The sequence below is a fragment of the Oncorhynchus mykiss genome, chromosome 15, assembly GCF_057628025.1.
Source record: "Oncorhynchus mykiss isolate SJ-2025 chromosome 15, ASM5762802v1, whole genome shotgun sequence".
NCBI lineage: Eukaryota > Metazoa > Chordata > Actinopteri > Salmoniformes > Salmonidae > Oncorhynchus > Oncorhynchus mykiss.
Genome location: NC_143036.1, coordinates 20,392,501 through 20,406,708, shown reverse-complemented (window position 1 = coordinate 20,406,708; position 14,208 = coordinate 20,392,501). Strand labels below are relative to the sequence as shown.

Genomic DNA, 14,208 nt, shown 5'->3' with positions numbered 1-14,208 from the left:
GCCCCTGGCTGACTGGCGGCACTGGCGGCCCCTGGCTGACTGGCGGCACTGGCGGCCCCTGGCTGACTGGCGGCACTGGCGGCCCCTGGCTGACTGGCGGCACTGGCGGCCCCTGGCTGACTGGCGGCACTGGCGGCCCCTGGCTGACTGGCGGCACTGGCGGCCCCTGGCTGACTGGCGGCACTGGCGGCCCCTGGCTGACGGGCGGCACTGGCGGCCCCTGGCTGACGGGCGGCACTGGCGGCTCCTGGCAGACGGGCGGCACTGGCGGCGCTGGGCAGACGGGCGGCGCTGGCGGCGCTGGGCAGACGGGCGGCGCTGGGCAGACGGGAAGCTCAGCTGGCGCTGGGCAGACGGGAAGCTCAGCTGGCGCTGGGCAGACGGGAAGCTCCGGCAACGCTGGAGAAAAGGAAGGCCCTGGTAGCGCCGGAGAGGCGGGAGACTCCGGCAGCGGCGCCGGACAGGCGGGAGGCTCCGGCAGCGGCGCCGGACAGGCGGGAGGCTCCGGCAGCGGCGCCGGACAGGCGGGAGGCTCCGGCAGAGGCGCCGGACAGGCGGGAGGCTCCGGCAGAGGCGCCGGACTGAGTAGCTCTCGTAGCGCCGAACAGGCGGGAGACTCCGGCAGCGCTGGAGAGGAGGAAGGCTCTGGTAGCGCCGGAGAGGCGGGAGACTCCGGCAGCGCTGGAGAGGAGAGAGCCCCTGCAAGGATGGGCCGGAGAGACAGCCTGGTACGGGGAGCTGCCACCGGAGGGCTGGTGCGTGGAGGTGGTGACGGATAGACCGGGCCGTGAAGGCGTACTGGAGATCTTGAGAGCAGGGCTGGCACCAACCGCCCTGGCTGGATCTTCACCCTAGCCCGGCAGATGTGGGGAGCTGGGATGTAGCGCACCGGGCTAAGCACGCGTACTGGGGACACCGTGCGCACAACTGCATAACACGGTGCCTGACCAGCACCACGCCCGCCACAGTTAGCACTGCTAGGAGCACTGTAGTGCTGAGATGGCACAGGACGTGCAAGGCTAGGGAGATGCACAGGAGGCCTGGTGCGTGAGGCTGGCACAGTCTTCACCAGACCCCTCGCACGCACCTCAGGATGAGTATGGAGAGCTGACCCCGGTGCCATTAAATCCCTGACACGCTCCGTCGGGCGAATGTCGTGCCTCATGCACCAAACCAGCAAGTCCCTCATATCACTCTCCTCCAATTTCCCCATTAACTCCTTCACAGTCTCTGCTTCGCTCACCTCCAACACCAGCTCTGGTTCTGAGCTCCTCCTTGGCTCCTCACGATAAACGGGGGGAGTTGGCTCAGGTCTGACTCCTGACTCTGCCACACTCCCCCTGTGCCCCCCCCCAAGAAATTTTTTGGGGTGACTCTCGGGCTTCCGTCCGCGCCGCCGTGCTTGCTTCTCAGAATGCCGCCTCTCTGCTTTTGCTGCCTCCAGCTCGGCCTTGGGGCGGCAATATTCTCCTGGCTTAGCCCAGGGTCCTCTCCCGTCGAGGATTTCCTCCCATGTCCAGAATTCCTTACTACGTATCTCCTGCAGCCGCTGTTGCTTCTCCTGCTGCTCCTGCCTGTTGACACGCTGCTTGGTCCTGTTGTGGTGGGTGATTCTGTAAGGGCGTTCGTCTGTAGGAGGAAGAGAAGCGGACCAAAGCGCAGGGTGGTGGTTATTCATGTTTTAATAAATCACTACACATGAACAAACTAACAAAAACAAGAAATGTGAAAACGCAAAACAGTCCTATCCTGTGACGACAAACACAGTGACAGGAACAATCACCCACAAACACACAGTGAAACCCAGGCTACCTAAGTATGATTCTCAATCAGAGACAACTAATGACACCTGCCTCTGATTGAGAACCATACTAGGCCGAAAACATAGAAATGCCCCAAAACATAGAAAAACAAACATAGACTGCCCACCCCACTCACGCCCTGACCATACTAAATAACTACAAAACAACAGAAATAGAGGTCAGAACGTGACAATGAGAGACATGTACACAGACATCCTGACTATGTACAGTAGTTATATTACACACACCTGTACTGTAGTAATATTACACACATCTGTACTGTACTGTAGTAATATTACACACACCTGTACTGTACTGTAGTAATATTACACACACATGTACTGTAGTAATATTACACACACCTGTACTGTAGTAATATTACACACACCTGTACTGTACTGTAGTAATATTACACACACCTGTACTGTACTGTAGTAATATTACACACACCTGTACTGTAGTAATATTATACACCCCTATACTGTACTGTATCAATATTACACACACCTGTACTGTACTGTAGTAATATTACACACACCTGTACTGTACTGTAGTAATATTACACACACCTGTACTGTACTGTAGTAATATTACACACACATGTACTGTAGTAATATTACACACACCTGTACTGTAGTAATATTACACACACCTGTACTGTACTGTAGTAATATTACACACACCTGTACTGTAGTAATATTACACACACCTGTACTGTACTGTAGTAACATTACACACACCTGTACTGTACTGTAGTAATATTACACACACCTGTACTGTACTGTAGTAATATTACACACACCTGTACTGTACTGTAGTAATATTACACACACCTGTACTGTACTGTAGTAATATTACACACACATGTACTGTAGTAATATTACACACACCTGTACTGTAGTAATATTACACACACATGTACTGTACTGTAGTAATAATACACACACCTGTACTGTACTGTAGTAATATTACACACACCTGTACTGTACGGTAGTAATATTACACACACTTGTACTGTACTGTAGTAATATTACACACACCTGTACTGTACTGTAGTAATTTTACACACACCTGTACTGTAGTAATATTACACACACCTGTACTGTACTGTAGTAATATTACACATACCTGTACTGTACTGTAGTAATATTACACACACCTGTACTGTAGTAATATTATACACCCCTATACTGTACTGCATCAATATTACACACACCTGTACTGTACTGTAGTAATATTACACACACCTGTACTGTACTGTAGTAATATTACACATGCCTGTACTGTACTGTAGTAATATTACACACACCTGTACTGTACTATAGTAATATTACACACACATGTACTGTACTGTAGTAATATTACACACACCTGTACTGTACTGTAGTAAATTGCACACACCTGTACTGTACTGTAGTAATATTACACACACCTGTACTGTACTGTACTGTAGTAATATTACACATACCTGTACTGTACTGTAGTAATATTACACACACCTGTACTGTACTATAGTAATATTACACACACATGTACTGTACTATAGTAATATTACACACACCTGTACTGTACTGTAGTAAATTGCACACACCTGTACTGTACTGTAGTAATATTACACACACCTGTACTGTACTGCACTGTAGTAATATTACACATACCTGTACTGTACTGTAGTAATATTACACACACCTGTACTGTACTGTAGTAATATTACACACACCTGTACTGTACTGTAGTAATATTACACATACATGTACTGTACTGTAGTAATATTACACACACCTGTACTGTACCGGGTGGCGCAGTGGTTAAGGGCGCTGTACTGCAGCGCCAGCTGTGCCATCAGAGTCCCTGGGTTCGCGCCCAGGCTCTGTCGTAACCGGTCGCGACCGGGAGGTCCGTGGGGCGACGCACAATTGGCCTAGCGTTGTCCGGTCGGTAGGGATGTCCTTGTCTCATTGCGCACCAGCGACTCCTGTGGCGGGCCGGGCGCAGTGCGCGCTAACCAAGGTTGCCAGGTGCACTGTGTTTCCTCCGACACATTGGTGTGGCTGGCTTCCGGGTTGGATGCGCGCTGTGTTAAGAAGCAGTGCGGCTGGTTGGGTTGTGTATCGGAGGACGCATGACTTTCAACCTTCGTCTCTCCCGAGCCCGTACGGGAGTTGTAGCGATGAGACAAGATAGTAGCTACTACAACAATTGGATACCACGAAATTGGGGAGAAAAAGGGGTAAAAATTAAAAATAAAAAATTTAAAAAAAGATTACATACACACACCTGTACTGTACTGTAGTAATATTACACTCACCTGTCCTGTACTGTAGTAATATTACACTCACATGTACTGTAGTAATTACACACACCTGTACTGTACTGTAGTGTACTATATTCTTTCATGGCCCTACAATGTCCTGTAATGTCCATGTGATGTGAGTGCCAATATTGTCACTGGTCATGTGTTTGTAAGCAAACATTGAGTATCGTATGAAGGCAGTCTTAATTAGATGTTCTTTTTTTCTAGCTCATTTCCACCCAAGACGGCACGTCTGAGGTTAGTCGGCTATTCCTTTTTATATGTTGTAACTTGTAACATGATGCAACATGTTACCTCGTTTTGAGAGTTTTTGAGGTGCTTGGAAACAGACCCAATCAGACGTAATTTATCCAACAAATATCAAATAAATAAAAGCTATTGGACAAGCAAAAACAATGATGATAACGCATACATAAACGTACTCCCGCTATTCTGAATCTCCCCGCTAAGTGCGTTTCTTTCTACCCCAGGTGTTGATAGTAACCTCCAACGGGTCTCGTCCGGACTATGTCCCCACCAGCGGGCCGCTGGGACTGGACCAGTACTCCACACCGCAGTACAAACCAGACCAAACAGGGCCAGACCTGGGTTAGTATCACCCACATACTGGAAATAACACAGGTTGGCATTTATTGCCATGAATTTTGCCCTGGAGGCAGCAATGCAGAGTGGTCACTAGCTGGCACAGCCACAAGTCATCAAACCTGGCCTTAACCCTCACCTTAACCACACTGGTAACCCTAATGTCTTACCCTAAACCTTAAATGAAGACCAAAAAATGAAAAGCTGGCTCATCTAACGGTAGTTGCTCAGTTCGGCCTACCACCGTCAACCTGCCACACACACACATCTCGTGCTGGAAAACAGCAGCACTGGAAAATTGGAAAATCACAAGGAGTGTGAAAAAGAGAAGGCTTTGCTTCTCAAGGCTGACAGCAACTATTAGAGGATGATTCACATCCAGTTGTTGAGATGCTGACAGCTCTCTCCCTCCTTCCTCCCTTTCTACCCCTCCAGCAGAGAGAAAGGACAGCAGTGTGTATGAGGTGGCCGGGGTGCGTTCGGAAGAAGAGATGGCGGGAGGGGCGATGGCGACTGCACCAGTGGAGGAGGGGGGATCGCCACGAGCAAACGCCGCGGTAACGACCTTCAGGTTCATCATGAAGCAAAGCTACATCTGTGCTCTCATCGCAATGATGGTGAGTCGTGTGTGTGTGTGTGTGTCCGTTATGTCTGTCAGATGAGCAAGGAACAGTCTGCCTTTTCAGTCCCAGACGACGGCAGGGGCTTCAGGATACACACATGCACACACAGCTTCCCGGTGGCCAATCTAGCAATTAGTGGTGACAGCTTAAAGCCAGCCCCTGTGGACCCTGGGTAATGTGTACCATGTAGTTCCCAAACTGATATTGGACTTCAGAGAGCAGCAGGGGGCAGGGTAGGGCTGGGGGGTGCTCCTATTGTTTTACCTTATACACCGCAGGATAGATGTAGGTTCTTTCTCCATTGGTAGTTAGTTAATGGAGCCCTGCTGAGGTCCCTGGAAGGTTGAAAGGTGGTGGTGGGGGTGGATGTGTAGAAGGCTTCCCTCTCTCTAGAAACAACTCTGCACTCTGTTTTTCATATGTCTCAGATCACTTCATTTGATCTGCTGTTTAAAGGATATTGAGTAACCAGTCTAGGACACCGGCTGATCTCGCTAAAGTGATTCCTTTAGTAACACCAGTGACACCAATGATATGTGATGCTTAACTATTATTCACAGTGTCAGTTCCTAATGTGAGTGGCTTGATGATCTAGCTTTCTCTCTCTCTCTCTCTCTCTCTCTCTCTCTCTCTCTCTCTCTCCTCCCTCCCCATCTCCCCTTCCCTCCCTCCCTCTCCAGGCGTGGAGTATCACCTATGTGAGTTGGCTGACCTTTGTGTTCCTCATCTGGTCGTGCACTCTGTGGATGGTGCGTGACCGACGCAAGTACGCCATGATCACGTCCCCCTTCATGGTGTTCTATGGGAACCTGTTGATCATCCTCCAGTACATCTGGAGCTTCGAGATCCTCCACCCCGTGCCTGGGCTCTTCTTAAAGAAAGAGGTGCCCTTCCGGGAACTGGGCTCCAAGATGCTGTGTCTGCTGAGTTTCTGGCTGCTGCTGAGACAGGCGTTGACAGAGAGGAAGGAGAGCCAGAGAGAAGAGGAGGTGCTATTGGACATCAGGGTCATCCATGCCCACAAGAACGGTGAGTCTGTCAGTCAGTCAATCAGCCAGTCCGTCTGTTCGTCTGTCCCTCTGTCTGTTGGTCTGTCAGTAAGTCATTCTGTCTGTCTGTCTGTCTGGCCATCTGTTTGTCTGTCAGTCCGTCTGTTCGTTCGTCTGTTCGTCTATCTGTCCATCTGTTTGTTAGTCAGTCCGTCCGTCAGTCCGTCTGTCTGTCCGTCTGTTCGTCTGTCTGTCTGTATGTCTGTCTGAGAGTTCCTGGTGAGAGTAGGTACAGTTCTAGATGAAGGCATGTAATGCAAACTTTCACATACATCTCCAGTTGACATCAATTCATGATATAAACCAAATATTAGCATGTGTCTTGAATTAGGATTCTACTCTATGTGAATAACCTCACAGGTGTCAAGAAAGACAATCATTAAAAAAAAGCTTAACAAAATGGAGAAAAAAATGATATTTAGACGTGGCTCTGTTGTCATCGTGGCTGTTGTCGTTGTTTCAGTTCTTCCCTCTCCTGTGTTTCCTACAGAGAAGGAGGAGGAGGTGGATGAGAGCGGTGGCCACAGGGAGATGATGCAGGTGCTAGGCAACACGCTCACGGCCATGCTGAACAAGTACTGGATCTACATCTGCGCCGGCATGTTCTTCTTCGTCAGCTTCCAGGGACGCATCGTCATGTACAAAATCATCTACATGATGCTGCTCCTCTTCTGCGTGGCCTGCTACCAGGTACTGTTACTGTGGGCTTACTGTACCCTCCGCTCTGGCTGGCTCTGTGCAGATTTTTTATCTAACCCAGCGTTGATGAGTCTTATGGGACTTTTCCTTTGGTTCTGCACTACGGGGGGAAACTAAATCACTTGCACTCCACATTCACCATTTCTGTACTACACATACTAAAAATAGTGAATGGTCCTATGAAGGTATATATAGGATTGTGTTTTTGGAATATAAGTTGTAGGTTTGTAAAAGCCTAACTCTCTGGTCATCAGGTGCACTATGAGTGGTGGAGGAGGATGCTGAAGTACTTCTGGATGTCTGTGGTGTTCTACACCATGCTGGTCCTCATCCTGGTCTACACCTTCCAATTTGACTCCTCCATCCACGTCTGGTCCAACATGACCGGCATGAGCAAAGACAAGTGAGTAGACAGAGAGAGAGAGAGAGAGAGAATGTGTGTGCATGTGTGTGTGTGTGTGCGTATGTGTGTGTGTGTGTGCTTGCCTGTATGCACAAACACACCTGTTTGTGAATGTGTGGGTGTATGTGTCTTTACCACCATTCTGTGTTAACCACTCTCCTCCCCCTGTCTCTCTCTCCTCCCCCTGTCTCTCTCTCCTCCCCTGTCTCTCCCTCCTCCCCTGTCTCTCTCTCCTCCCCTGTCTCTCCCTCCTCCCCATCTCTCCCTCCTCCCCCTGTCTCTCTCTCCTCCCCTTTCTCTCCCTCCTCCCCTGTCTCTCTCTCCTCCCCTGTCTCTCCCTCCTCCCCATCTCTCCCTTCTCCCCCTGTCTCTCCCTCCTCCCCCTGTCTCTTCCTCCTCCCCCTGTCTCTCGCTCCTCCCCCTGTCTCTCTCTCCTCCCCTGTCTCTCTCTCCTCCCCTGTATCTCCCTCCTTCCTGTCTCTCCCTTCTCCCCCTGTCTCTCCCTCCTCCCCCTGTCTCTTCCTCCTCTCCCTGTCTCTCCCTCCTCCCCCTGTCTCTCCCTCCTCTCCCTGTCTCTCCCTGTCTCTCCCTCCCTCTCCCCGTCTCTCCCTGTCTCTCCCTATCTCTCCCTGTCTCTCTCTCCTCCCCTGTCTCTCCCTCCTCCCCGTCTCTCCCTTCTCCCCCTGTCTCTCCCTCCTCCCCCTGTCTCTTCCTCCTCTCCCTTTCTCTCCCTCCTCCCCCTGTCTCTCCCTCCTCTCCCTGTCTCTCCCTGTCTCTCCCTCCTCTCCCTGTCTGTCCCTCCTCTCCCTATTTCTCCCTGTGTAGACTGGAGGACCTGGGCCTGGAGAAGTTCTCTGTCCCGGCTCTGTTCATGCGGATCTTCATCCCCACCTCCTTCCTGTTGGTCTGCATCCTCCACCTGCACTACTTCCACCAGCACTTCCTCCTGCTCACTGACATCAAGACGGTGGCTGACAAACAGAAGAGCACAATCACTAGGTGGGTCTCACACATACAGTGCCTTGCGAAAGTATTCGGCCCCCTTGAACTTTGCGACCTTTTGCCACATTTCAGGCTTCAAACATAAAGATATAAAACTGTATTTTTTTGTGAAGAATCAACAACAAGTGGGACACAATCATGAAGTGGAACAACATTTATTGGATATTTCAAACTTTTTTAACAAATCAAAAACTGAAAAATTGGGCGTGCAAAATTATTCAGCCCCCTTAAGTTAATACTTTGTAGTGCCACCTTTTGCTGCGATTACAGCTGTAAGTCGCTTGGGGTATGTCTCTATCAGTTTTGCACATCGAGAGACTGACATTTTTTCCCATTCCTCCTTGCAAAACAGCTCGAGCTCAGTGAGGTTGGATGGAGAGCATTTGTGAACAGCAGTTTTCAGTTCATTCCACAGATTCTTGATTGGATTCAGGTCTGGACTTTGACTTGGCCATTCTAACATCTGGATATGTTTATTATTGAACCATTCCATTGTAGATTTTGCGTTATGTTTTGGATCATTGTCTTGTTGGAAGACAAATCTCCGTCCCAGTCTCAGGTCTTTTGCAGACTCCATCAGGTTTTCTTCCAGAATGGTCCTGTATTTGGCTCCATCCATCTTCCCATCAATTTTAACCATCTTCCCTGTCCCTGCTGAAGAAAAGCAGGCCCAAACCATGATGCTGCCACCACCATGTTTGACAGTGGGGATGGTGTGTTCAGCTGTGTTGCTTTTACGCCAAACATAACGTTTTGCATTGTTGCCAAAAAGTTCAATTTTGGTTTCATCTGACCAGAGCACCTTCTTCCACATGTTTGGTGTGTCTCCCAGGTGGCTTGTGGCAAACTTTAAACGACACTTTTTATGGATATCTTTAAGAAATGGCTTTCTTCTTGCCACTCTTCCATAAAGGCCAGATTTGTGCAATATACGATTGTTGTCCTATGGACAGAGTCTCCCACCTCAGCTGTAGATCTCTGCAGTTCATCCAGAGTGATCATGGGCCTCTTGGCTGCATCTCTGATCAGTCTTCTCCTTGTATGAGCTGAAAGTTTAGAGGGACGGCCAGGTCTTGGTAGATTTGCAGTGGTCTGATACTCCTTCCATTTCAATATTATCGCTTGCACAGTGCTCCTTGGGATGTTTAAAGCTTGGGAAATCTTTTTGTATCCAAATCCGGCTTTAAACTTATTCACAACAGTATCTCGGACCTGCCTGGTGTGTTCCTTGTTCTTCATGATGCTCTCTGCGCTTTTAACGGACCTCTGAGACTATCACAGTGCAGGTGCATTTATACGGAGACTTGATTACACACAGGTGGATTGTATTTATCATCATTAGTCATTTAGGTCAACATTGGATCATTCAGAGATCCTCACTGAACTTCTGGAGAGAGTTTGCTGCACTGAAAGTAAAGGGGCTGAATAATTTTGCACGCCCAATTTTTCAGTTTTTGATTTGTTAAAAAAGTTTGAAATATCCAATAAATGTCGTTCCACTTCATGATTGTGTCCCACTTGTTGTTGATTCTTCACAAAAAAATACAGTTTTATATCTTTATGTTTGAAGCCTGAAATGTGGCAAAAGGTCGCAAAGTTCAAGGGGGCCGAATACTTTCGCAAGGCACTGTAGACTTAGATAGACAAAGCATCATTGTATCTGTCCCATTATGTCAGTGAGAGCATGGGCAGTGCCACTGAGGCTATATCCATTTTGAAGTAGTCCATTTTCTTCTTCTACTACTTCTAGGAGTTGGTAAACTAACTGAAAGGGTGCGTGTTGCCACCTAGAGTGTATTGTTTGATCAGTTATAAAGCCACGGTTGGCAATTTACTGCCAGCTACAGTTGTGGAATGTTTCCTCACTAGTGACCTGGATGGAATTATGTGACCCTTCCTTAACCCATAGGAAGTCCCACCCCGTTGACTATTTCCACATGAAAGTCCTCAATGGCGCTGCCCATGCTATGACAGGCTTTTGGGCACTAGAGTCTATCTCTATGATGTGGTGTCCGGAAAGTAAGGTTTGACTCTCCAGCAGTGTCAATGGAATAGCTTGTTTTCCCACCTGATCCCACTGAGACCACTAAGTCTCGCAGAATTCATAATGATTTGACCAAGGGTCACTCCACCCCATGATCAATCAACTCAACAGGTATTTCCAAGCTCTAATTCAATCAATATCCGTGCTATTTTTCTTCAACAAATGTGTCATATTTGAGGCAAACCTGGTACGAGTGAATTCTGACAATGGATGGTAGTTTTCCAAATCAGATACACTTGAAGTGATTGCCGCAGATGCCTTTTTACCTATACAACTTCTCATGATCCCAATTGACATACAAAAATAACTACAATACATTTTCACTGTATCAGCAATTTTGCCTGGATGGTATATTCTGTACGAGCCTCTAATTGAATTAAAACTGTCCACACTGTCCCGCAAAGGTTTCCTTTAATTGATGTGTGAAATCTACCATGGCTATCCATTCTCCATGCCCCTACTGGCTGGCAGTTGAACTGTGACCCCCCTTTCTCTTTGTCTGCTCGTGTTCAATCCTTTACTTGTTGCCTGTTGTACCACTAGCTTTAGGGCACCTGTTTTAGCTTTAGCTAACTTGGTTGTGTTTATCTTGTATGCACATGCATACACACACAAACACACACACACACAAACACACACACACACACACACACACACACACACACACACACACACACACACACACACACAAACATACCCAAGCCCTCACCATGGAAAGCTATGCAAAGCTGGCCTTAACCTTCAAAATATGTTGTCATTCACCTTCTCTATCATCAAAACATCTCTAATTATTTCAATAGTGTTAGTTGTCCATAAGGGATTCTAAGTACATACCATGTTTTCCCTCATTGTGGAGGGAAAACAGCCCATAGTTCAGGATGACTAAGTGGTGCCTTGCTGCTTCAGACATTAGCTGCTTGCCTGGGCAAGCCCTCTGTTTTACTGTATAGCCTCCCTAGTCTTTCACTCTGACCCATTTCCATCTAACTCTGACATGGTGTCAAGTTAAAACACTAACTACACACCTCTGAATGGTGTTTTACGTGTATCACTGCACAAGGTGCAAGTATGGGTGGAATGCAATGCAATGTCATCCCATAATCTTTTATTGAAAGCATATTTTGATTTGGGAGATTGCGAGTGAATGGTAAATGAGCTCTCCATAAGTTGGAATCATTTTAAAGGTACTGAACAGTACAGAACTTGTCAGATGTTAAGAGAAGGAAAAGGCCTATGGACTGGATAGGTCTCTCTGTTGTTTACACCTGTCACTTTGAGATCAGTGGTCATGAAGGGAAGGAGACAGAACAAGTACTATCTTAATAACTACAGGGATCCAGCCTGACAGTCTCTCCCATAGAACTAGAATTAGAGGCTTTGTCCATTCTAGTAATTCTGTTTCTATTCTGGTCCTGCGAGGCTCAGTTGCTAGAGCATGGCAGATTGCAATGCCAATTATTGATTCCCGCTAGGGACACCTAAACAAAAAATGTATGCATGCTTTGGATAAACATTTCAGATAAATATATATATGTGTATATATACAGTACCAGTGAAAAGTTCGGACTACTATTTTTTTATTTATTTTTCTTATTGTGTACATTGTAGAATAATAGTGAAGACATCATAACTATGAAACAACACATGGAATCATGTAGTAACCAAAAAAGTGTTAAACAAATCTAAATATATTTTAGATTCTTCAAAGTAGCCACCCTTTGCCTTGATGACAGCTTGCACACGCTTGGCCGTCTCTCAACCAGCTTCACCTGGAATGATTTTCCAACAGCCTTGAAGGAGTTTCCACATATGCTGAGCACTTGTTGGCTGCTTTTCCTTCAATCTGCAGTCCAACTCAATCCAAACCATCTCATTTGGGTTGAGGTTGGATGATTGTGGGGGCCAGATCATCTGATGCAGCACTCCATCACTCTCCTTCTTGGAGAAGAATCTCAAATATAAATATATTTTGATTTGTTTAACACTTTTTAGTTACTACATGATTCCATATGTGATATTTCATAGTTTTGATGTCTTCACTATTATTCTACAATGTAGAACATAGTAAAAATATAGAAAACCCCTTGAATGAGTAGGTGTGTCCAGACTTTTGACTGGTACACTACATATATATATGTATATGTATATGTATATACAGTGGTGCCCAGCAACAGCCCCAAAACATCACTGCTCTAGAGCAGATCTGCATGGAGGAATGGGCCAAAATAAAACCTTGTGAAGACTTACAGAAAACGTTTGACCTCTATCATTGCCAACAAAGGGTATATAACAAAGTATTGAGATAAACTTTTGTTATTGACCAAATACTTATTTTCCACCATAATTTGCAAATAAATTCATTAAAAATCCTACAATGTGATTTTCTGGATTTTTTTTCTCATTTTGTCTGTCATAGTTGAAGTGTTCCTATGATGAAAATTACAGGCCTCTCTCATCTTTTTAAGTGGGAGAACTTGCACAATTGGTGGCTGACTAAATACTTTTTTGCCCCACTGTATATATATATATATATATATATATATATATATATATATATATATATATATATATTATTGTTATTTTCTATTCTCCATTCCCAGGCTGGTGCACCTAGATGGCAGTCTGGCAGACATCTCTCTGATCAAACCCACCCTCACTGTGACCACCAAAGAGGAGGAGGCTGGGGAGAAGGTGCAGCTGGAAGAGGAGGATAAGAAGGAGGTGAATAGAAGATATGAGGAGGAGGAGGAGGAGATGAGAAGGTATGAAGAACCACTGGAGCACTGCAGCAAGGCGGAGAGCTACCCCTGCCCCCCCAAAGCACAACCAGAGTCTCCGGTCGATGAGATGTCAGGTACAGACAGACTCACATAGACATGCACATGCCACACATGCACAGGGATAACAAATAAACCTTTTGTGAATATCACAAAATGTTGGATCAGTTTGCAAGCACCTTCATTCGTCCAATAAAAGTTGATGTATCTCATTCAGAAGCCTTCATATAAAATAATTTATCACCTGGAATAATTTGATAAGTAAACATTGTACGTTGGCGGGGGTAACCTATTAAACAGTTGATATGTTTTGATTTTGACGTATCCCGCTAGGTAATCCGTATGAATAATTTGCCAAGTACATAGACTTTGTATTTTGTTGGAGTGTAATAAAATAATTGATGAGATGTGATTGTGACATATCCCAATACGCTAGGGCTTTATTGGAGTGACGTGAATCAGGCACGGAGAGAGAGGAAGACAGTAAACAGATGGGAATGAAATTGTCTAGACTTGTTTGATGAACTAACAGGCTTGGAAGCCGTCTTTAGTCAGAGCCATGCACCTCTAGGATGTATAATTGTACTATGGTACCCTGAATACACCTTTTTCTCCCAGGTATTTTCTCATAGGTTCTCATTATTGTTACACTGTGCTTTATGCAATAGCCAAACGCTACGTTGCTAGCCATAGTAACTATGGAGGATTTGGGTTGTGGATCTCCCATACAGTGGAGAGACTACATGCGATCTAATTCTCTAGTAGTCTTTTCAGAGTGAATGGTGTGTTAATTTGATGCTGTCTAACTTCATTTGGTTTTGATTGTCTAGTGAGTGAGAATAATTCTTCCTCTGTTTGACAGTGTGTTTAGTTTATTATAATTCCATTTGCCACTACACATGCAGCAGCTACT

General features: G+C 46.3%; 1 protein-coding gene across 1 annotated transcript in view; it reads left to right on the top strand.

The window, feature by feature from the left end:
• The window catches only part of LOC110490939 (piezo-type mechanosensitive ion channel component 2), a 159,616-nt gene that overhangs the window by 115,285 nt on the left and 30,123 nt on the right, over positions 1 to 14,208 (top strand). Inside the window, exons 9-16 of the mRNA XM_036944026.2 lie at positions 4,324 to 4,353; positions 4,587 to 4,704; positions 5,134 to 5,315; positions 6,002 to 6,350; positions 6,861 to 7,060; positions 7,324 to 7,472; positions 8,298 to 8,471; positions 13,119 to 13,372. Coding sequence (XP_036799921.1) covers positions 4,324 to 4,353; positions 4,587 to 4,704; positions 5,134 to 5,315; positions 6,002 to 6,350; positions 6,861 to 7,060; positions 7,324 to 7,472; positions 8,298 to 8,471; positions 13,119 to 13,372 — 1,456 coding nt within the window. The remainder of the gene's footprint in view (positions 1 to 4,323; positions 4,354 to 4,586; positions 4,705 to 5,133; positions 5,316 to 6,001; positions 6,351 to 6,860; positions 7,061 to 7,323; positions 7,473 to 8,297; positions 8,472 to 13,118; positions 13,373 to 14,208) is intronic.